General features: G+C 52.7%; 1 protein-coding gene across 5 annotated transcripts in view; it reads right to left on the bottom strand.

Moving 5' to 3' along the window:
* Positions 1 to 25,076, bottom strand: part of ARHGEF7 (Rho guanine nucleotide exchange factor 7) — a 134,361-nt gene that overhangs the window by 71,870 nt on the left and 37,415 nt on the right. For 2 of the 5 annotated variants that reach the window (XM_042930302.1, XM_042930289.1), the window contains exons 3-4: positions 4,882 to 4,966; positions 1,195 to 1,325 (exon numbers count right to left, since the gene is read on the bottom strand). In XM_042930302.1, coding sequence (XP_042786236.1) covers positions 1,195 to 1,325; positions 4,882 to 4,966 — 216 coding nt within the window. Of the gene's footprint in view, positions 1 to 1,194; positions 1,326 to 4,881; positions 4,967 to 7,136; positions 7,226 to 25,076 lie in introns of those variants that run through there. The other 3 variants (XM_042930296.1, XM_042930298.1, XM_042930300.1) reach the window with 3 other exon arrangements.

Below are 25,076 nucleotides of genomic sequence, written 5' to 3'. Positions count from 1 at the left end.
GCCGGGGACAGGAGCGGGGGGCGGGAATGTCATCTGCAAGAGTCCGGGAACAGCTCCTAGAACAGGGCAGACACAGCAGTGGCACCAAGTGCATCGTACATAAGGTCAGAAACAGTAACGAGGCTTCTCTAAGGAAAAGCAGGTAAACAGCAAGGAGTTAGCTTGTGTTCAAAAAGTTCAGGAACATGTAAAACTCTCATTTCCCTTTTGCAGCTTCCTTTTTAACCCTCCTTGAATGAAATTCAAATTCCCTCCACAAAATGCAACTCTAACCGATTTATTTAAGCTAACCGTTAGCTTAACAATACTCCTCTCTGTGTCGAAGCAGGTAGGACATCGGTGATCCCCAAACACCCACAAGTCAGGCTCTCCTTCGGCTCATGCTGCAAGACCACTTGTCTCGAAAACAAGTTTATTAAAACAGGACGTGAAAGCAAAGTCCCACAACTAGCTAATCTAAGTAAGTGCCATCATCCGCTAGCTCACAAGAGGGCTCGGAGCGTTTCCAGAATGACACCTGGGGCAGCCTCCCTGCACACGGCCCCCGTTCCACACCATACCACATCTCTCTCCAGCCTCGCATGGTCAGCTTCACGGCTGCACCCCACGTGCTCTGCTCATGGCCCGGATCCTAACAACTTCCACGTGGATTTTTCCTCACTTCCCAGCACAGTCATGCACCCCCTTCCTTACCCACTTCACCAGCACCCATGACCAGGGAGCCCCTCCTTCACAAGTCACACCCTGACCCAGGAAGGCACGCTAAGCCACACTTCCGGAAGGAGAAAGACCACCTTTCGATTCTTTAGCTGTTAGCCATTTCATCACACGTCTAAGCACTTTTATATTTATTCCCATACTTCCGTACATGTGCACAAAGCAGAAAAAAATACCATCTTACAAGGGACCAGGGAAACACTTTAAAGCACACACATCTCTCTAGATTAACAGATTTAGGAGTCTTAAAATATAACCCCCAAAATACACAAGTCTCTCAAAAGCGGTCACGTGTAAACATCTGGAGAACCCGGTGATGAGCACATACCACACCCCAATGAAGGAACAGCGGGAACAGAGCCAAAGCGCCCGCTGGCTGTGCAGCGCCCTGTTCAGAGGCACGAGCACCTTTCTGGATACACCTGCACAGGCTCCTCTCCCCCAACATATTCCAAAAACCAGCTCTCTCCAACTTACCAAACTTCGATACTGGCCCTGGAACAATTTTGAAGTCCGACTGTGCGAAGGCTGGGCTCCCAGGGAGTCAAAAGACTTTATCCGATGAGATGAGGGCCGGGCACACACGGAGTCACTTCCCAGGCCGATGTCTGAAAAGGTCGTGCACAGAGAAGAGCGAGCTGAGACGCTGGACACCACGCACTCTCGTAGCACACCAGACTCTAAACTGGGGCAGCCCCCGGGGGACGCACGGCCAAAGCAACAAAGCGGGCCATTTATGCAGAGCAGTCCGTCTGCTACCCAGACAAGGTGCGCGCGCTCCAGGAAGTAACTCGAGAGAACTACTCATCCGTCCCTCTCCAGTACAATCTTCACATTTCTTAAAGGTTTTGTAACTGGTTTTAATACTTTCCCTTCCCATGGAAAAAACAAGCCTCTCAAAGTAAGTCAGAGCACCAGCCAGGACTCAACCCCAACACATCACCCCCGCCCACCCACTCCTCCAGGATTAAGCCTCAAAAAGGGCCATAAGCAGCAGGAATCCTCTTGCAACAAAAGACTCCGACTTTAAACCAAGAGAAAAATCCCCTGACAGCTTTTAGCTAGAAACCTGTCTGAGCAGGACGTCCTCAAAATGAAGACAGCCACGCCTTCCTTCCAAGTCACAGGAAGGATGGATGGAAACAGGTACTAAGGGGCCTAGCACTCTCCCCGAGTCTCTTCAGGAGCAGAGACTTAGGCCAACCAACAAGTAAATGTTAGCAACCCGCTTCTTAGAAGTCAGTTGACCAAAAAACAAGGCCATGAAGAGGTTTTCTAAGGAAATCGCCAGAGCAAGATCCACACAGCTAGCATTCTCTCAAAGGCACTACATACGCAGGGAGCCATCTATAAAAATATCCTTAAACGTGATCTCCAGTTCCTATTTTTCTGAAGGATCTGTTGGGGTTGGCTTACACAGGGTCTTACAAAATTTTCTGCTGTCAACTGCAGGTCTGAAGTTATCACAGGAAGGCCCTGATTTCCAGCTGCTGTTGAGGTACACGGGCTGCGGCTCCAGGCTCCAGTTTTCCGAGAGCCGAGCAGGGCTGCGCGCACGGACAGCGGCCGCTTCCCTGGGCTTCCGCCTGGCTCCATGGACACTGGTGTCTGGAAACCCAGTCCTACAACAGCCTCGACAGCCCAGTCCTGAATCCCTACCAGGGCACCTCCAAAGGCCCCTACAATTCTCAGGTCCTGCTTCAGGCTGTGCATAATTGTCAGTGTTTTCTACTACGGGTGGGCACAGGCCTTGGGAATCTCAAGAACAAAACCAGCTCCTCAAGGGCATTTCATGGAGATTCCATGAATCTCCATGAACCCAGCGGCTGCACACTTGTCCTCCTCACCCCCGCCCCGCTGTTGCCGGACTCCACCTTTCAAGGGAACATTTAGTGCAATGAAGGAGTCCCACGACATCCCTTACACTTCCTGTCAGCTGTCTTTCTTCTGTCCAGTTAAAAGGCAAGTATTTATCAATACATCTGGAGACAAGGGTCTTCAAGTGGCAGAAGTGAAAATAGTAACAGACTTTTCTCATTCATTTAAAAGTGAATCTAAAAGGGAGTTAAAAAGACAGGGTCACTTGCAGCACACGGGCCTCAGGAACAAAATTTAAAATCAAGTAGCCCAATATAAGAGCGAAAATTCCTTCCAGCTGAGAGACCATGTCAATGCTGAAGAGCCCCACTGATTCCCTAACTTCCAAGCATGTTTCCAGAAAGGACATCTTACTACATGTCCAATGCTGTCAGGGCACAGGAGCACCACTGCTGCACAAGGAGGAGGGGGAAGCGACAGTAACAAGCCCGGGAGCGATGGGACCCAGGCCACGTTCTATTACAAGGAGCACACGCCCAAGGGCACGGATCACAGCCGGCCCCATCGCCTCCCCTCTCGTCCTCCCCAACTTGGCACCTGTCCCTCAACTGCAGCGAGACCCAGCATGCAGGAGCAAAGCCAAAGTGGCCCTCTTGTCCCCTACCAGCCACCAGAGAAGGATGCCCTGGGAGCAGCAGGGTCACAGTAAAAAAACGACATGTACTTGTCACATCTGCCATTCTTGTCCCGCCTGCCATGGAGCCCTCCATCAGCCCTCAGATGCTCCCGTGAAACTCTGAGGCACAGATGGTTATTAGAAGCAGCTGGCACACAGGCCCCACATGGTGAAGAAACACAACCATGCCTCTCTGCACCAGTTTCTTCTTCCGTTAAATTCCGGGGATCTGATCTACAGGTTTCCATCATTGTATTACCCCCACCGCTACATAATCTTTCTAATCGGCTTGTTCGCCGTCAAGCTAGCATTTTTACAATGTGGGACTAGAGAAGGCAGCTTCACTGCCTAATAACCTTCACAAAATGCCACGAAGTTCTGTTTGCAGAACATCACGTGGGAGGATAATACTAACTACATTTATCTTTGTACCTCCCCCCCCCCCCCACCTTCTCCATCCTGGTCGCTCTCCCTCCTCCTAGAGTCAGAACCTCAACAACAATCCCACACTTGATCACAGAAGGTCCTATCTTATCAATGGAGCGAATTCCCCAGATAATCCATCTCAACAGCCCTAGGAGGTTTTCAACTTCAAACCGCACAGATAGGCTGGGAAAACGCAGCCACATCAAAAGCCCTGCCTGGGGCTGGGGGGGCAGAGGCAGGTGCTCTGGGTAGTGCCTCCCGCGCCCCTCCCCCATCCCCCACCTCCGTGCAGACAGCCATCCCAGCAAGTAAGTTCTAGGAGGGGGCTACCTGACCCTGAGCAGAGAGCACCGCCGAGCTGGGACTACAGCTTGCGATGCTTTGCCTCTGCTCCTCCCCACACCCCCTCTGAAGGGCCAGGAAAACAGGGACAAGAACCCCTCAGAAAACCACTTGAGGTTCTTATCAAAAGACCCCAAGGTCAACATTCCCCCGTAAACCTGAAACTAAAACTGCGTAGAGGGAAATGGAAAAATAAAAATGACTTTAAGACAGAAGCGCCACTAAGTCCTTTTAGATCCACACAGCTCTCCAAAGACAGAGCTTCTTGGTGCTCAGGGACAGGCAGTGCCTCCCTCCAAGAAATGTGCACAGAAGCTCTCCTGTCCTCCCTGTACCTGGGAGCCCAGAAGAGCAGCACAGGGTGTCCTCAGCTCCACTCACCCCTTCACTGAAGGAGGGCCCGGGCTCCCAACACGGCAGAACCCATACCCTGGGCACCGTCACAGCCCGCAGAAAGCCTGGCCGTGGCAGGGGGTTACTTTAGGGCTACCTCGCTGGCTGCCTCCTTGTCATGGTCACACCTCTCAAACTGGCACTACACCTGCTCCCTAAATGTAAGCTTTCATCAAAAGAAATAAAAACCCAGAGAAAGGTGCTTCTAGCTCCAAGACAGCCTGGGAGTCCACCCACACAAAACACCTTTCTCCTCTGCTAAGGTGGCAGGCAGCAAGCTTTCTGCCCACAGAAAGGAAAACACCTGCTATCCACCAGAGGCCCGAACAGCAAGACTCTGATCTAAGAAGAAAATATCACAGCAAAAATTAAAGCCAAAAATGTAACAGGATAGGTTTGTTGTTTTTTTTTTTAATTCTATAATGCTCATGTCTGCCTTGCCAACCAAAACGCACATGTTTTTGCCCTTTGGTCTTCCCACCCCCTCAAGTTCAATAAAAAGTTCTTACCTGCTGTTACTTTGTTTAGAGTCACTAAGGAACTGAGGACCTTGTTAAAATTCTGCCCCTGATACAAATCATTTGCATCAAATGTCTGAAAGGAAAAATTAAACAAGTTAGTAGGGTCTCCTCTGTCGGGTACAGGACAAACGAAGTTCTCACAGCAACGGGAGGACCACAGCAGGATTCGCTGAGCAAGTCCTTAAGAGGCAGCCCAGCCTGCAGGAGCAGACCGGTGGCCTCAGCTTCCAGCAGAGGGCAGGGGCCAGTCAGAGCTCCCGGTGCAGGCACACTCCGATGTGGGGCAGGAGACCAACGTCCTCACTGCCAACTCCCCACCTGGCCCAACCCCCTCGGCAACAGGGGGTGGAGCCCCGTGAGCTACTGGGCTTGCTTCTAGATCCTGTCCCAGCCCCAAGTCCACTCCACAGCCAAGCACAGCAAGAGAAACACATGCTGACAGCAGGAGGAAGGGAAGACAGAAGTGGATTCCGGAAGAGGGACAGACCAGTAGCTCCGGGGACACCTCCGCTCTCCAGGCACCGCACTGAGGCCTGACCGGGACGGGCTAGTCTACACCTCCTCCAACCTCAGCCACCTACAGACCCGGCACACAGGAGAGTCCATCCCGGCACGCAGGTGCACGTACGTGTACACACACACACACACACACACACACACACACACACACAGAAGCTGAGAGAACACGTCAGCTTGCCTAGATACCTTACAGCTGGTCTGCAAGTGTGCGCACAGGCACACACACAGATCTCACTCCCAAATACTGCCTGGAGGACACACATGGCTTTTGATCGTCAGGTAACCACCACAAAAGATTGTAACAGTAAAATCACCTACAACTGTGCCAGAAAAATTATGAAAATATTTCTTTCAGGATGTCGATAACAAAGGTGTATTTAGAGACCCAAACGTAAACTGTGTTAACAGCCTTAAGTTTCTCGTACCAGGGCAAAAATGAACAGACCGGCCACTCCAGGAAGGAGGGTCAGGAGGAGGAGGGCCCGGCCACCTCTCCCCTCCTCCCTCCCCTCCTCCACTTCACATCCTGCCAGGAACCCTCTTCTTCCTGCCTCCCAGCCCCCACCCCCTAAGTCCTCACAGGACTCCTGGCCACACTTCCACACCAGACTAGGTCAGGCGCCCTAATCAAGCTCTCCCAGCACACTCACCTCAAGGACAACCTCACATGTATAGCCACCCTACACTGGAAAACCCACGAAACCAGAGTTTACAACTCCCAACATCTAGCAAAACAGCCAGCACACAGTACAAAAGGCCCAACATCTGCTGAATGGATAAATGCACCAGTCGACCCATCCGTCCACCCTGCGGTGCTAAATGTCACCATGCGGGACATTCACACACAGAGCAGCTAAGGGGAGCCTTTCCAAATCTAATTGCTGCCTTCCTCAAAATTCTTCAGTTAATGGCCTTCTGCCTTTAATTTCTGAAATGAGTAAAAACCATGAGGTAGGTTTATTTAAACATGAGCAAACAGGGGCCCCTGGGTGGCTCAACTGGTTAAGCGTCCGACTTCGGCTCAGGTCATGATCTCACAGCTCGTGGGTTCGAGCCCCGCGTCGGGCTCTGTGCTGACGGCTCGGAGCCTGGAGCCTGCTTCGGATTCTGTGTCTCCCTCTCTCTGCCCCTCCCCCGCTCACTCATAAAAAACACCAACAAACAAAAGAAAAACTGAAGAACTTCAAGAAAGGAGGCCATCAAATCATGGAGTCAAGGGAGGAGCTGGACACACAGCTTGCTTTTTCTAAAAGTTGGAAGAAACTGAACAGAGCCTAACGCCTACGTGTGACCGCATCTAAGCATTCCGGACAGTCACTGGTGCCATTTCTCACACAGCTGATGTACAAAATGAATCAATTTCACTCCAGACCCTTCCTGTAAAAGGCACCCCTTCCAACAGAGCGTCTTTAGAATCAGTTTATACAACACAGAATCTAATTCATTTGTGAGATTTCAGAAACGAGTCAAATGAGCATTATCTAGGCGGACACATCTACCTACGTTTTGTTTAACGTGTTAGTTGCATTTTTTAGGAGCACCATGAAGAGCATTAACTTTGACAGGCCTCCGCTTCCTTATGTGTCGAACATCAACGTTCCTTTGTAAAACGCAGGAGCAGCTAATCTGCCCATCTTTCAGCTCTGAAGTTCCAGTTTTAGAGAGAGGAAAATTAAATACGCAGTACCCTATGAGAAGAATTCAACATAAAAAGGTCTACTAACCTTCATTGTGGTGAGGCAGCAAGTCACAAAACCCAGAAAAACAGGATGCTGAAAGCTGCAGCTTCCTGTTATTCCAGAACTATATATCTTTCTTACTTGGATACCAGGAAGTGTCTGGTTGGCCGAACCTGCCCACCGACGGGCTTCCATGTGACCCCACAACTTAAGTGGATTCACATCTGTGCTACACTTCTTCACAGGAAACTACACAACGAGAGGAGACAAACGCTTGCCGCCGAGAAACACACATTCTGAATCCATGAAATGTTCTGACTAAAGCCCAGCTCTAAAAAAAGACTATTTCCCGAATTAGGAAACTATTCAACAAAAAGAAAAAGAAAACCAGAAAACTCTTGAGTAAAGAGTCTGCACTAGGGGAAAAGTCTCATTAGAACTTCTGTTTTAGTGTCTCGGCACAAGTCAGCCCACACGCGGGAGAACGACCAGGACACGGGCACACTCCGCCGTCCAGGGCACTCCGCGCTTAAGGACACCGGCCCCACCTCAGGGCCTACCCATGTCGCCCAAAGAGCAGCACCGCCCACCCTGGCTGGGGTCAGGAGCCAGCGGGAGGAAGGAAGCCAACACTGGGGTCCGCTTTGCCTCCGGTGGCGACGGAGCAGATGTTCTCGGGAGAGGCTGCATCTCCAGGGATTCAGAAAACCAAAACACTCCGGCCAAACCCCAGGCCAGTTAAATTAGCATCTCTGAGGAACCCTGGCCCCATGTGATTCCAGGCAGCAGGGTGAGAAAAGCCCTGGAGGGACAAGGAAGGTGTGAATCCTCTCCCCAGGAGGGCTCCACTCTGGACCAAAACCAAACTCACGGTGAGGAGGGACCACTCTGTGGCCCAGAGATATTGGAAAAGCAGATCCCCAAACACTCACCCTCACTTTCGCATTTACGTGAATTAAATGTATACAGCAGAATCCAATATTCTTGAAGTAAAATGGTCCTGTTCCCCCCTCAAAATACTAAATTTGTTGACATTTAGTATTTTACTAATCAAAAGCAACAATACTATAGTGACAGGGAGCAAACACGACCCCCAGAGAGAGCAGGACAGAGGTGAGCAGCGTGTTCCAAGTGACAACACAGCACTGTCCAAGGAGCCAGAGCCCTGAGCAGCCGGCCCTTTCCTGCGTGGAGGCTGCCCCCGCTTGTTATAGCCTCACAATGTACGGAAGCCCTCCCAGGCTTCTGCTTTCTCATCCTTAAAATGGGAAGGAAAAACATACTGACAAGGACAGAAAGCAACATGCAAATGTCTCACATGTTGGAGAAGGAACAGATTTTAAGAACTGAAGTCTTGCTCACCAAGCTTCAGGTTTCCTGTAATACTGACCCATCAATAACCACATTCTACCATAGAAAACGGTTTTCTAAAACACAGTTACCAAGAAAAAAGCTTTCTCGATGCCTGGGGGGTACACAGAAGCAGAGGCCTCACGGGACCAGAGAAGGGAGTACAGGCATCCATACCACGCGCCCTGGAGCGCGACACTGCACCTCTCTGCATCCTGAAGGACCCTACTCCATCAAAGTGCTCAGGTTCCCACCCAAAACTCCCACCCCTGAAGCTGCTGCTTCTGACAGCCCAGCCCTCCCTCCCACTCACCTGTCCACCCTGACAGTGTGGACACCGCGGCACCCCAAGGCTCATGGGGGAAATACACCAGCACGCAAGAGGAAGGGCGGCCCCGCAGCCTGCACGCGGGTCTGCTCAAGGCTCTGGTGTACCTGCTGCCTGGCTCCCCGCCCTCGCTGGCCCGGATGGCTAGCACTATGTGGGAACACTTCCGCAGAATGGCCATTCCCTGCGCGGTCTGCCCAACACTGAACTATCCACTGCCTTGTCACACAGTCAACTCTCAGGAGGGGAAACCACGGTCAGCTTCACCTGAGCCCATTCTTAACACAGTGGGAAACAATCGCAAACTCCAAGCAGCACGGGAGGCCAAGACTGGGAGGGGTGCAGGCAGCGTGAGCCTCAAGGGCAGCTGCTGTTAGCAGGGCTCACGCAGAGCAGACAGATGCCCTCGGCAGCAGGGGAGTGCCGCCCAATAAGGCCACCACAGCACCCCAGCGAAAGGTCCTGCCTGGGGAAACAGACCTCCTTGCAACAGAAAGGAAAGGATATTAAATCGAGGCTCTGGGTCCGGGAGTCCCGCCTCCCCAGCCCAGAAGGGACTTCTAAGAACCTGCTGACACACTATGCAGTCTGAAGAGGGCCCACCCTCCCCAGCCTGGACTTGGGTCCACCGAGGCAGCAGCATCGCTAAACACGGCTCTCCTCTACACCTCGGGTCCCCAACTGGGCACCTGCCAGATGCCCCAAGAAACCTGGGGCTCCCTTCTGGCTGCAGCCCCCATTATGAGCTCACATGGGACCACACATCTACCAACCACCACCACATCAAGGAAGGAGGCTGCAGTTTTCTCCACCACAAAAAGCAGTAAATGAAACTATTTCATTAGATAACGATAATTAAGATAATCATCTCCTCCTTTAGCAGGGAAAAATGCCAAATACCAAAAAGATTCTACCCCCAAATACATCATTCTCCTCGATTCGGCCAAAGCAGGGCACTGCTGGAATCCTCCTGAAAGTATCAGCATAAATAGCATCCCCACCCCAAGGCAGGCAGCACAGGACATCACAGACAGGCCAGCCACAGGGGCCAGCAGCACCAGCAGGGCAGAACCAGGCTCTCAGGTCCTCTGGTGGGACCCGCCCCCCCATCTCCACTGGGGGGGCGCCCACACGGGGTTAAACTCAACAAAAGAGCACACGGCTATGCCAGGGGACACCAAAAGCTACCAAGGAAGTCTCCAGGCTGTTTCTTTACAACTCCGGCCAGTCCCAGGTGTCCCTAAACAAGGTACAACCTGCAGAGAACCTTGAAAGAAAGGGAAGGCTGAGCGGAAGAGCTCTGAACAAAGCAGCACAAGCGAGACATGAGGTGGGGAGTGGACAGAGAGCGAGGCACAAGGCGGGGAGCGGCAGTGTCTGCAGGACACACACAACCACCACGCCAGTCGCTCTGCACAAACAGGAGCTCGAGGGGAAGTCAGTTCGGGACAACACATGTACACCGGGGCCACCTCAGACCAACCAGGCCCTGTGGCCCCCCACACCTAGGAGCGTCCAGTCCAAACCAGGAGGAAGGGCACGGAGGGCCGGCACAGGAGCACAGGCCTGCCGAGGGCCCCTGTGGAAGGTCACTGCATGGCCCTGGAGCCAGCTTCCCCACCTGAGGAGGGAGAGAAACGCCACTGGCCAACCTGCAAGGCCCCCCCGCCCCCGCCCCCCGACACAGGACACCACTTAGAGGAGGACCATCAACTGGGAGGAAAGGAGAACCAGGGTCAAGAGAGCCAGCCTTCCCAGGACACCTCGTGAAGGCTGAAGGAGGAAAGCAGGGGAAGGAGTTACGAGGCCACAGAGGAGGGTTAGGGTGCTCCCCTGCACCAGAGCCACGCCCCTGCACCAGGTTCCAGGTGGATGACGAGACACGGGAAAGGAGAAGTCAGCAGGACCCCAGCCCACCAGTGGGCAAGAGAATCACATGGCTCAGGACAGGTGGGGGCAGGGCAAAGCCCCATTCCACCAGCACCTGCTCCAAGAGGTCAGGAGGGGTTTTTTCAAAAGGAGGGACAAGCATGCGTGTTCACAGATGTGGAGCTCTAAACCAACAGCAGAGGGAGGAGGGCGCACCATCTGTGTCAGGAGGTCACGGTCAGGCCTGAGAGGCCGCCTGCCCAGCAGAGGCCCAAACAAACCAACCCCTCAGAGCACCCACCCCACCCCCCGACCACTAACCCCAGAAATCTTGCCCGTGATGTCACCAGAAGGGCTAACACATACCACCAAAGACAGGGCGATCTGGCCAGGTTCACCCTCCCAGCCCGAACTTCCTCTAGTCCTCTTAACGTCTTCTATTTTGACTTACATGGTCACATGCACTACCAAGTTTAGCTCCTGAACACACACCAGAAATCAGGAAGACTCACCTATACAGGAAGACGGGGCTGTGCCACACAAGTGAAGCAGACATCACCAGCATCCACCCGGCAGGGCAGTAACAGGAGGGTGACACCCCCGCCACGCCCCCCCCCCCCCCCCAACGAGAGCTCCCCGAACGCACGAACCTCAATCTGACAGAGGAGGGCTGCATGAGGAGAAGCCGCCGTGGTTCTCAGGAAAGCCTTAAGCAACAGAAGACTGCTCTGAAGTAAACGGGTTTCCAAGGCACAAGTTCTAAGAGCAGATGCGGACCCGATCTAGAACCGTCCCATTCATCACACCATTTTCCGACTTTTTGGTCTAACTCCAATTCACCACAGCTGGTCAGTTAGCGCCAGCATCCGCTCCCCACCCTCCCCACGCCTCCCCATGGGCTCGGTCCACGCACCCACGCGCACCAGCTCCGAGCAGGATGATGCATGCCAGCCCTGAGCAGAAGCTGTAGGAGCCTTTGGGGGTATCCACCCATCTGAAGGAGACAGGCAGGCCCAGGCCGGAACTGCAGCATCAAGATGACCCTGAGAGCACAGCAACACCCTATCCGTAGCTAACACGCAGCCAGGAGGATAAACCTCTGGGCTTCAGAGTCTCGGAGACGTGGGGGCTGAATGACAGCATCTGGCAAGAACTGGCAATACACCCACATGCCACATTTTCCACAACAGAAGGGATTCTTGAAGGGGACAGAGTACATCTTCGAAAAAAAAAAAAAAAAAAAAGAAAAACAAAGAAGACATGAAGTGAAACAGGTCATTTAGACTCAGGCCAAGTTAACACTAAAGGGTCAAAGTTAAAACCTCTTCGCTGGATAAAACAACCCTCAGCTATTCAAAACAGGAAAAACTGTTCCCCACAAAGCACTTCTTATTGCAGAGCAAACGAGGTTTTCCCTTCCTTCCCAAACTCTGGATGCAGTCGTCACGTAACTGCTCGGGAGCGACGGCTTCACGTAGCCTCCAAGAAGAAAAGACACCATGTGTTCACAGGCTGGCCCTGCAAGCACTCGATCTTTCTCACACACCCTCGACTGGTCCGCCACCCTACACCAGGTACCCTAGGAGCCAGAAGGTAGGCAGGGCCAGCAGAGCGACAGAGGGCTTCACCACCTTCAACCTCCACCGCCTAGACCGCCGCTCGGCATCTAAGTAACAGGTCCCTCAGCCTCAGGGCCCTGGACAACCTACCTCGCAGGTCCTGGGGTGTCAGCAGTTCCCAGCGGCTCCACCGGGGGACACAGCTCTGGTCTCTCGGAGGCGGCCTGAAAGCATCCCCAGGGCTGGGTCTCAACCAGGCTGCCCACCACAGCCATGTGCTCAAGTCCTCACAGCAGCGACGTGGGCACTCGACAGGAAGGCCAGCACAGTGCCTGCGACTCAGGACTGCAGACCTGCATGCCATGCTGTCCCTAAGGAGGCCCCTGTGCGGCCCACTAGAGGGAAGGGGCCCCGGCCCCAACTTGAGAAACGAGTGCCCAGAAGTGTGAGCATGGCGCTTGAAACCCAGCACCATGTCCACCGCCACGGGAGACCCAACGCACGTACACCTCTCCCCTCAAATCAGGTGCCCACACCTCTTCCCTGGATGGCTCAGCTGTCACAGAATGTCACTCCGCATTCTGTGGAGTGCAGACACACCTCACAACGAAGTGGGACAGGGTTCCCAAAAAATGTAACTAAAGGATGCCTAAGGCAGTAAGGCCTGAAAGGCTCTCCCCACCACCACCCCCCCCCCCGCACTGCCCAGCTCACAATGGGGGCCTTGCTTCACCCTGACTTCCAAATGTCACTGATAATACTGGAAATCAGAACGTCTCCCACACAATAAAATAGAAAAGCAAACCACAGCACTAAGTTGATGGTGTCACTCATCATATAACAAAGACCCCGTCAGTCAAATCTTTCGACTAGAAATAAAATCCGAACCGGCTTAAACGAAACAGCACTGTTCAGGTAACAAGTCGAAAAAGTAAGAGCCACAGTGCAGAAGTCATCAGTTCTGGGCCATCTTTTTGTCTACTGTCTCCGGCATGGCCTGCAGTTTCAGGAACATTACTCCTACTGAGGTTACGCAGCCCCAGGCAACAGCAACGAGCCTGCCATCCCAGCAGCAAATGGCTGGCCCCAGCCACCGGTCACAACCCCACAGCCAGAGAGGCAGAGCGGCCCTGGGAGCCAAGGTGACACACACATCCTCCCAGCATCTTGTGCACGACCCCAGTGTGCAGGGTGGGGACCCCCTACAGCACTGGGGCTACACAGAATCTGAGAAACAGGGTAGTGGAGATCTGTGGGCTGCCTCGGCTGCCCTCTGCACGTTCCCCGGGGCTCGACGACCACCCACTGACTGCAGACCACCAACCACAGCCACTGAAGAGAACGCATGCCTAAGTTATGCCCCTGGCTGAGGACACCCTGGGTACATGCGACAAGAAAATCACAGGGAACGTACGGACATTCTTTCTACCATCTCAGGGCTAAAGGAGAGACCCCCACAAGGGAAGGCCAGCCAAGCACGTTCAACTCTTGTAGCTTTAATGTTCCAAATGCAAGGAGCCAGGTCAGCTCCTCCAGGGAGTTTATGAGGAAGCTATTTCTGACGCAAGAAACTTACTTTTGGCACGGTTCTGGAGTGTAGTTCGCCAAGTTAAAAATATAATTTTGTCCTATCACATTGTCAAGAGAAATTGGATTTTGTGGCAAGAGGAGTAGAAAGGAGTCTTGAAGTCCTGCTATTTCAGTTTACTGCAAATGGTCCATACTGATGGGGACACGGGAGGAACAGGACTCTGCAGTGATTTCGCCCCCTTGGCTTCTGCAGGTTTGTTCTTAGTCCTGCCTACTCCTCCACTCCAGGGATAAAACTAGCTTGGCGATGGCTTCTATCAATACCTACCAGTCACCCGGTGTGCCCCCAAACAACTTTCCACTTTAAAATGAGAATTAAAGCATATTCAACGCTGTGCATTTGACTGTATCAACACCCACATACGAACAAGGGCAGGGACAACCCAGATCAAAAGAAACCCCAGCCCCATGTTTTAGGTGGTCTACAGGAAGGGGCGGCGGGGGACGGGGGGGGGTTGGGAGTGATAAAACCCTGAGAAGTGGGGAAGACCACCGGAGCAAAGAAAGCACCAGCCGGCCTTCAGCCTCCACAAACAGAAAGCAGCAGAGAGGCCGAAGCCCCACCAGGCAGGGAGGGAGGCTCCAGCATCCACAGAGGCCTCTGGGCGCTGTGCTCAAGACTTCACGCCAACCTTATTTTACAAAGAAGACCCGGCCCCCAGGACGACGGTGTGATGGTCCGGGAGAACAAGACAGGAAGCCGGTGAACCACTGCGTTCTCCTGCAGGCGTACAAGGGGGTCCACAGCAAGCGGGGCAGTGGGCTCAGACACCCATGCATGCACAAACACAGCGCCCCACCAGCCTGCAGCAGGCCCCCAGGCTGTCTGCAGTGCCAATGGGGTGAGTCTGAAAAGAGCAGCCCTCCGGTGTCAAACAGGGGTCTGGGCAGAAGGGCTCAAATAAGTTAGGTGCTAACGTTTAGAGCCAGGAAGGTAACAAGTACACTGCATTAACTTTAAAAGTTAGCATGAATAGTTACAAAAGTTAAACTATGAGAAACATCTCAAAGATGGTAAAGTGCAAGGGTGCCTGGGTGGCTCAGTCGGTTAAGCATCCGACTTCAGCTCAGGTCATGATCTCACAGCTCATGAGTTTGAGCCCCGCATCGGGCTGTATGCTGACAGCTCAGAGCCTGGAGCCTGCTTCAGATTCCGTGTCTCCCTCTCTCTCTGCCCCTCTGCTGCTCACACTCTGTGTGTGTCTCTCTCTCAAAGATAAACAGACATTAAAAAATATATATTAAAAAAAAAAAAAAAGCTGGGAAACTGCAAATGCGAACTACCTCTCCTCTCTCCCAAAGTTCCACTGAAAATGACAAAAGAGGCTTTAAGTAATAAAGAAGGAATTTACTGCAGCGCTAAATGGGGCAGGGGGCAGGGGCCATGAGCAATCTAAGCAAGGCCTCAGGGGATTCCACAGCACAGGAAAGGATGGGCCATACTTCTAAGGGGACCCAGGAGCACCTCGGTGACTGCTCCAGCAGGAGGATAGGAAGCAGCGCTTCTCCAGGAGGAGGCCAAGCACTCAGACCTCTGCCCGTAAGGAAAGCTGGCTGCCTACACCAGATCCCTAACAAGTCACTAAGTCCAGGTAATACTGGACCCACTAACAGACACAGAAGACAAAAAAGGAGACAATTCTACCTAAAATGAAATACCCTAAGAGCCCCGCCATAAACTTCAAGCAGGGGTCGCCCTCTAGCTGGAGTGAGACACGGGAACTGGGGTACAGAGAAGGCTCATCCCTCTACCCTGCTCAGGGAGAGCATCCAGACCCTTCCCCCCAGATTTCCCACACCTATTCCCAGCCTCGCCCCTTACAGGGCCCCTCTCGTCTCACCTACACAGCTGTGCATTCGTGTCAGCTATAGGGGCCTTTATTCATAGAACAGGAACCGCAAAGTCCAGCTTTTTAAAAGCCCTGGACGTTACATACAGAACAGAGGTGAACAGAACTCAGACCGGGAGCAGCAGCCTGGCTACAGGCCTCAGGGCCCAAGAAGCACAGCAGAGGGTTGTCTGGGTTCTGTGGGGGTTTTTGTTTTGCTTCAGATGCAGCCCAGATGCACCAAAAAAAAATACAAAAACAGCCCCAGAAAAAGCTTGTCCTCTCTGGCTGGAGCACCAAGAAAGGGGCAACACAGCAAAAAGGAAATTTCTAGACACTAGCCCTGCCCACCGAATACCGAGGGGGAACACGGCCAATCCCACCACTCACGGCCATCACAAAGTGCCCCTCATCCAGTCTGCCCCCCAAGTCCCATGGAGTCACACTGTGGGTTCCTCCTCTTCCACACAGGGGTGAGCTCCAAGAGGAAAGATCAAGAAATACAGGTTTCTTGGGGCACCTGGGTGGCTCAGTTGGTTAAGTGTCCAACTTCGGCTCAGGACATGATCTCACGGTCCATGGGATTGAGCCCCGCGTTGGGCTCTGTGCTGACAGCTCAGAGCCTGGAGCCTGCTTCGGATTCTGTGTCTCCCTCTCTCTACCCCTCCCACTCAAAACGAATAAACTGTTTAAAAGAAAAAAAAAAAAAAAGAAATACAGGTTTCTGGTACAGCATTTAAATGTGTAAAAGTACTGAAAAACTAAGAATTACTAGACAATGCAATTAGTGAAAACCAAGATACAGAGATGTTTCAAGGAGCTGGGAGGCAGGACAAGCGCACTAAATCCATCCCATTCTCGGGGATCCAAAGGAAGGGAGCCACGGTGGGACCACAGAAGCGGATCAGGACTTTTAAAGGTGAAAATCCAAAGGTCTTCGTGACAATTAGCTATCACGACAAACTGAGAAAGTACTCTCTAAACTGCTCAACCCTGTACAGACAGAACTCTCAGTAGACAAGCAGTTCCAGTTTTGAGTGAGCAGAGAAGATAGACAGTACTTGGTACCCGACAGGAGACTTGAATAGATGCCGTCCACATGCCCAGACAGACGTTCAGGTCAGTGTTATTTCAAGGTACGTACATTTAACAGAGCCTGTTAGCAGGCACACAATGACATAACAGGACTACAACGTGACTGCTGGCACAATGCCTCCCTAGAGCAGTCTACAGCCTCCTGGTCTCAGGTCTAACCTTGGCAGGGCTATGCTGAGAGTCCTGAGGGCTGGGCCCAACTGCTTAAAAAACAAACAAACAAACAAAAGCAACCACCACCAAAAGCAGCAGCTTTCCAAAAATGCTAAAATGCTTGGGTACCTGTCTGTGCCTATTATAATCTTCCACACTGAAACGTTCCCCTCAAGTTCAAGGGTATGACATATCCCAAGGAAGGAAGACCCCAAATGCCACAATTCAGATTCTCTTTCAATTCCTATTCGGGACAGCTCATCAAATCCACGATGTTTTGTTGGTTCAGCTCAACCAAGGCCAACCAGGGAGCTGCTGGCTTTACCCACCCAGGTATCCGCCCACTCACCTTCTCAAGTCTGGCCACGTGAAGCATCTCTCTCCGCACCCCAACCCCATGTGCTCCACTCCAGCAGGACTCCAGCCTCAGCCCTGGATCCCACCTGCATGCTTCCACCCTACTTGCCACACATGGCTGAGGCTCCAGAGACACATGTTGTGCATGGATATTTTCCCCAGGGCAAAGCAGGGTTCCAGAAGGTCCTCATCAACTGTGTGCAGACTGACCACCACCTGGAGAAACACTTCCCCATTCTCCACTTGCAATGAAATACAAACTTGCTCCTCAAGATCTTTGAACCTGTCCTATCCAATAAATGGTCAAAGGATCCCCTTCTACCCCAGCGGTGTTACAGCAGGCTCCCCGGGAATGCTGCCCCATCACGGGACGTTCCCTGCTACCCCACTATGAGCCCAACGAGATGCTCAAAGACACCCTGAAGACGTTAAGTTTCATCTCAGAAGATGGGAAGTTTCCAGGTCTCGTCAGGGTGAAGACAGGTCAGAGCCGGGGCAGTTGTGAAACCTCCACACCTGCTTCCCAGCCCCTAAGCAGCCTTGCCTGGTCCTCGAAATAGGACATCTGACACGGTAGTGAGACTCCCGATGATGATCCAGAACAGACACGCACACTTTGTTTTACATTACAACCAGTATACAAACACAAAACCCACATAATAAACATGCAATTTAATAACCTCACACTGAAAGAATTAGCAAATGCAGCTAGGAAGGCATTTACTCAAGCTTTAAATAAAGTTGCTAATGATCACTGGTTCAAAGTCCTTCCTAGGTTATAAATCCTTCACTACGCTGAAAGGCTTCAGGGAGTTACACGTCATACCCATCATGACGGGGGACACACAGAACACAAAGATTCTGCAGGTAAACTTGCTAAGTCACATGTAAATCCTCCCCTCAGCTGCATGGTACAGGCTGCTGGTCTCTACGTGAACACATTTACCAACAAGACACTGCATCGCACCGCACCTCAAAATGCACCTCTCCTCTTCCCTTTCATGGGGCATCCAACTAACTGCACTGACCCGGTGCCCTTGCTGCAGCAGACGGTTATTCTAAACTTACAAGGTGTGGACTCTCCCTAAACCTGGAGTCAAATACCAGCACTGCCCCTTGGTAAACATTAGACACCGGACATCTCGTGGACCCACTCCCCATCTTGGTCTCCCTTCCCTGGACCGGGGCTCCCCGCGCCCCCCTCACAGCACCGCCTTGTGGCTGACTCGGCACCGAGGGGCCACACGGCAAGTAGTCAGTATTGCTACGAAGCCGCTGGTACACAACTCTAAGAACTTATTTCCACCTCTCTGCATTTCTACCATTTCTCCTCATACACAAATGTTGTATCTGTACTCCTTCCTTCCTCTTAACTTTTTCCTATATGCTCCTGAGGCCCACGTGGATGAAATGCAGCTCCCGGCGTCAGCAAGAGTCGGGGACTAATATTTGCTGGATGGACAATGGAAAGCTGGCACAAAAGGTAAACAGAGCTCAGAAGTGAATGGCCAGGTTCACAAAGGACACCATATGACCTTCACACAGATTCTTGAAAACACAGGTAAGCTCTTCCACCGGCCAAAACACACACAACTTTCTAACTTACATGCCAAACACCACCGCCAAACGTTCTTGCCCAGAACCAAGATCTCAAAGGCAGTGTGCACCAAAAGGCCCCAGTACCACGCAGCTACCACCACGACACCAATCAATTCAGCAAGGGTCATCACAGGATGCTAAGTGCATCAGATGAAAGGCTGTGGGGCACCACCCCACAGATTATGTACTAAGCACAAAGACAAAGACCACCTTTACAATGCAGAGACCTGGCGGATGTCACCTTAGCCAAGGGATGGAACTCCGTGCCAGCGGTATGAAGTGTCAACATGAAGCACTTCTGATAGGACCCATGGAAATATAGATCACCAGTGTGTAGAATTCTTACCTAAAATGTCTAACCTGAACCAGACTCTACGGGGTTAACAACGCTGGACTCCCCAAAAACATAAGAGTCCTAATAAATGTGAAAGGTAGAAGAACGGTGTGGGGAAACTAAGGAAGAATATTCTCATCTTAAAGACGTACATACGGGGTGTTCAGAGGCAGGCATGTGGAGGCCTACCACGTGGTTTAAGTGGCTAGAGAATATCTGAACACTCAGAGCCAGGCGGCAAAGTGTCTGTATGGTGACCTAAGTGACGGCACAGGACGTCACACTACCTTCTAATGTGTTAGCTTAAGTTTTTCCAAGAAAAGGGCAAGGGGCAGGTCAGGAGGTTTGTTTGAGCTCCCCAACACTACCCCCAGCATCTTTTAAGTAGAAAATGAAAGCATTCCCTCACCATCCACAGACCAGATCAGCCCCGTGTCACTTCAGGATCTCAGTCGCTGCCTCAAAAACCCCCGCCCCAGCTCAGCCGACTGGCTGCTTCTGCCAGAAGAAGGCCTGAGGAAAGTACACTTCCCACTGTGCCTGTCCTAAGCTGGGCAGGATTCTTGGCCTTTCTGTAAGTTTGAGGGAAACTGCCACAATTCTCCCCACCTCACCAAACCCTAATTTGAGGGACCCAACTGGGTCAGCTTTAAAAACCAAGCTAATTAAGTCAGGTTCTCCAGGGGGACTCTGGAATGTTTTAAAAGCTCCACAACTCTGCAACCCAAGGGGACCCCATCCGTTCTAACCTACAAGTCCTCCCTGAAGGGATGGAAGGGGACGCACCCCCCTCAGCCTGGAGGAAGGTGGGAAGAGCCACAGCATGTCCTGTCCTAGCACTTCAAGTACAGACCAGTGAGTTTCCCTCAACTACCCGAGAAAACACCCAATGCAGACTAATATCAAATAGATTGGAAATACATATTCTGGTTAGAAAACTGTTTTTTACAAAAACATACGAAGGGCAGATTTCACATCCAAATGTGGCCTGAGAGGCCTCGGACTTTGTTTTGCTTGGTCATCACTCACTGGGAACTGGCCCTCTCGCTGGTTCCCAGGACCTACAGGAACTCCTCAGGGACGCAAACTGCTTCGGGCAACTACCTGCCAGGAAAAGGTCTCCCCTTCCCAGGCGGCCAGCGGGGATTCTGCTGGTTTTTAAAGCCCAAGTAGAGAAGTGAGGACTAAGACATCCTGAGAAGCCTCAAACAAGGTGGGAAAAAGGACAGAGGTGGGAAGGCACCACGCTAAGTGACCAGCATCTTTTCTGGGCAAAGAAAGCACTCAGGATTCTGCAGACTGTACGTGCTCAAGCTCTAGATTCATGCCGCTCCCACTCATCAGTCCTGACATTTTTAACCAAGAGGCCTTACTGGAGAATAAAAGATAGTCCTTCAATAAAGCACTTCCCCTTCAACTGGCCAACACTGACCATCCTATTCAACCGCAAAGCAGAAAGAACACACGTGCAGCCTAGTGCTGTTCAGGAGAATACACTCCTACCCAGGAACCCTACCCAGGGCTCCTACCCAGAAACCCTTTCCCCACTGCGCGAGGCCATGAGGATGCACCGGAGGCTGGGGGAAAGCCTTGCCAGCGACCCCCGGCCAGGCGTGCGGTCGGCCGGGCTGGCCCACACAAGCTGCGCCCCGCCCCCCCGCCCCCGCCCCGGTCCAGCACCTAAAGGGACAGATGCAAGCGCACCACAGGCTGGGGGTCCCAGCACAGGGCAGGCCTGCCCCCCTCCTCAGCCGGCACAGCCCTGCCTACACGCCACACGCATCCAGAACGCATGTCCAACCCAACCCGCCTCCGCTCCATCAGTGATTCTACCTGACCCGTCTCCAAAGTCACCCAAGGACAAGGACCAGCCTGCAACAGGAATCTGGGCCCTTTTTAGATTAGGGAACAAAAGGTCAAGAGTTACGTGGGTTTCTTCAATATGCACCTGCCCACCCTTCCCTGCACCCTCCTAGAGACCGGTCTCCCCAGTGAGGGGCTGAGGACAATTCCTATCTCCATATAGGGGCAGAGACCAGTCTGGACCCCACACAGGGCTCTAGCACTGGTCTGCTGCTCTCCACAGGACACCTGCACAGCTCCTCAGAGCACAGCTACACATGCTCGCCCAATACAAGTTTCTAACCAGTTTCAAGCCCTTTTTTCTTTTTTCCTTAAGTGAGAGAGACAGACAGACGGGAAGGGACAGAGGGAGAGAGAGAATCCCAAGCAGACTCCACACTCCGCTCGGAGCCCAACGCAGGGCTGGATCTCATCACCGCGGGATCATGACCTGAGCCAAAATCAAGAGTCGGAAACACTCAACCGACTGAGCCACACACATCGTGTTCTCCCGGCCCCACCTGGCACCCCAGCTCCAGGTCCTTTCTGATTCTAGAAGTCTGTGTGGTCGATATCCTAAGAGCCTCCCCTGAAGAGCAGAGCCACCGGGTCCCCAGGCAGCCCCTACTGTGCTCCTGTGCACGCACAGCTGGCCACCTGGCCCCTCAGGCCGACCCTCACCACCAGGACAGGCAGCCACTGCTGACGGAGAAAAGGGGGCTCCCTTTTCAGTTACATCTCAGCCATAAGTCCTTCAGGGAAGCCAGGCCCTGAAGGGAAGAAAACAAAAATTGAAGGAGTGACTGGACCGGAAGGAACAGTGAAGGTGTGAACAGGGGTGGGGAGAAGGGCGAGCAGAGACACCAGACGGGGCTCTACAGACATGCCGAGCCCCTTCACCAGCAGGCTAGCGAGGGCACCTCGGGTGTTTTTACCAAGTCAACCAACATCTACTCCGTGCCTCGTAAGTGACAGACACCAAAAACTCAAGCTTAGAAGCAGGCTGAGGAGTCCACAGTCCGAGCAAGGACACGGCGTTGAACGTGCCACAGAGGGAAATGGCAGGGACCGGGATGGTGGAGGAGATGTGCAGATGGGGGGCAGAGGCCACGGGGGGGGCTCCGAGCACAGACAGAATGGGGCACAGGAAGGACCCCCTCCGGGGACACCCTGCTTGAACCTGGCCCCAACACTCATAGCCGAGTGACTGTGGCCGTGTTCCTCAACCTCTCCAGCTCAGGGTCTCAGCTCAAGGGAGTCATCACAAGGTTTCAACGTTAACACGTGAAGCCACTCGCACAGCGCCTAGCACGGCACACACGCTTTGTGAGCATAGTACTCACACTACTACTTTGATGAGCGTAGTACTCCGGACATCTCCAGGAACTTGACATGCCTGGGACAGGAAGTCCAAGAGCAGGGGCAAGGACAGAAGTGGACAAGGGTCAAGTCACAAGAAGTCCCACCCATACAGTAAAGCTCCTGGACGTGACCATCTGAGTAAGGGGGGGCATGTACAGGGGTGGTTTCAGCAGGGCAGTGCCACGGTCAGGACAGAGGACAGGCCGGAGGCCCCCGGGGCCACCCCCCAGGCAGCAGCACATGAGGATCAAGGAACGGAGAGCAAATCAGGCTGTGTACGGGCCTGCCACGGATAGAGGGCAGCCAGACGCAAGCTGACAACATGCCCCTGGCTTCCTCCACACTCCTTCCTCTAGACTGGACAGCGCCCTCGCACGACAACCGGTTACCACTGCACGCCTGGCTGGGCCTCCCGGGGAGGAGCGGGCCCACCTGGGTCCAGGCTGTGGCACAAGCGACATGGACATACCTGACTGCAGAAGGAGCCAACCATGCAGAGCACAAGCGTGTCGGCTCAGTCAGAAAACCGGGGACCTTACCAGGAGTGCTGGAGGCTAGAACGTTACAGGACTAAGCCCCCACCGTCCTGCCACGCCGAGACCTGCTCTTCCGTCCCAGAGGCACGACCATCTTCCTGCCGCCTTCGGTCCTCATCCCCCCCCCCCCCCCCCCCCGGTGCCAGTGCCTGTCCCTATCGTGTGCACATCAGCACAAAGAGCCCCCAGCACTGAGAGAGGATGCTTGGTCACCCCCGGCACACCATTTCAATTAACCCTGAGCACAACTGGGGTCGGGGGCTGCTGGTCCCTTCTCCCCCAGTTTGTTTCGTCCGGCTCGGCTAAAGGTGGGAAAGGAGACTGGGGCCACCACTATCGGTGCAGCACCAGGATTACACCCTGCTCGCCAGATACCACAGTCCTGTTCTCGATCCGCTCAGGGCTCAGAACGTGACACGACGGCATTGCAGGCGTGCTGTTACAAGCCACAGCAGACAGGGTTTTGCAGAGGTCCCTCAGGGTTGACCCTGAGCAAATTCAAAGGGAGACTGGCTGGGTGGGTGCGATCTAGCCCTTTGCCAGCAGCTTCCTGCCATCGGAGCAGGGAGAAGTCAGAGGTGTGTGTGCAGCAAGACCGGACACAGGTGAACTGATGCCACTTTGAAGACAAAGGCCCACGGCTGGGACCGGAGAGGCCCCAGGACCAAAGAGCGACACCCAGCCAATGGCACCAGGAAACCGGGCCTTCGGTCCCAACCACTAAGAAGTGAATTCTGCCAACCACCTCAGGAGTTTGGAAACCAACGTTCCCCCTCGAGGTCCCCGCTAAGAGCCCCGTCATCCACCACCTGGTCTGTGAGACCCTGAGCACAGAGCCCTGCCAAGCTCCCCAGACCAGTAGCCTCAATGCTAAACAGAGGTGGTAAACAGCGTTGTTTTCAGCCACTCCATCTGTGGTAACTGGTTTCACAGCAAGAGAAAACCAACATGCTACACTGTCTCACAAAGTGCAAGAACCAGAGATCAATTTTACTGAACAGCTATGTACTCGCTAAAACCAAAACTTCTGTTAAGAGACCTAAGGGCTCAAATGATCTCTCCCTTTGGCAGATACAGGAATGTCTCACTTCATTTGATGGATTTAGTGTAACACAGAAGACTATAATTAACAAATTAGTTTTACTGACCATGAAAAAAACATAACCTATTTTTTAAAAACTTACATAAGCAGCATTTCCTGTTCTGGAAAAAGTAACCAGAAGGCTACCAGAAGTAACTTCTAGGACCAATTCTCCCCTCAGCTTAGGACGGTCAGCAGTGGGTTCTTGCAGCCTAGAACTGGGCCAGCAACAGAACTTTGTGGCACACGACACAGTGTCTGCGATACATTTCCCAAGGATGCAGGTAACGAATGGTACTCTACAGATTGGAACCAGTCTTCAGACCCAAGTGAAGTCACCAAGTGAAAGGGAACAGGCCATCTAATGCTGTGCCATGATCCTGCAGGTCCTACTCAACCAAGCAGGGCCTCATTCCAAAAGCACCATGTCTGAACTGGCCTGGCCACATGTCTGGAAAATCTCCAGGCTACCCTTCTTACAGAAGCACCTTAAAAGTTTCTTCAAAGCATGAAAAAGCTCTGAGAAGAAGGTCTGACAAAACCGGACAGCTATGAAAGGACGAAATAGCTAGAATTTTAAAGATTTTTTTTTCATGTTTGTTAGAAAGACAGTGAGACTGCAGAGGAGGGGCGGAGAGAGGAAAACAGAGGATCCGAAGCAGGCGCCACCCTGACAGCAGTGAGCCCAATATGGTGCTCAAACCCACGAACCAGGAGATCATGATCTGAGCTGAAGTCGGACGCCCAACTGAGCCACCCAGGTGTCCTGAAACCACCAGCGTCTTAAAAACAAGTGCCTTTTGAGAGCAACAAGCAAACGTTATCAACACGATAAACTGATGTAGAAATATTACAATATCCCATCCTCTGCCTCTCAGAGGACCACACAGACAGGTCCCAAGACCTAGGGATGCTCTTGAAACCTAGATCTCACAGAGAAGGAAAAGGAGTCCCAAAGGCCCGGACATCCTCTATTGTTCTTGAACATTCCCGCAAGTTTTCTGGCAGTCTACCTTCATACAGGCCCAATTCATCAGTCCCCGTGTTGAGGTCTGGCCTAAGAGGAGAGGAAGTCCACCCTCAAAGCACAACTGAGCCGTC

This window comes from Panthera leo, chromosome A1, assembly GCF_018350215.1.
Source record: "Panthera leo isolate Ple1 chromosome A1, P.leo_Ple1_pat1.1, whole genome shotgun sequence".
NCBI lineage: Eukaryota > Metazoa > Chordata > Mammalia > Carnivora > Felidae > Panthera > Panthera leo.
Note: the sequence above shows the minus strand (reverse complement) of the source record. Positions and strands in the feature narration are given on the sequence as shown.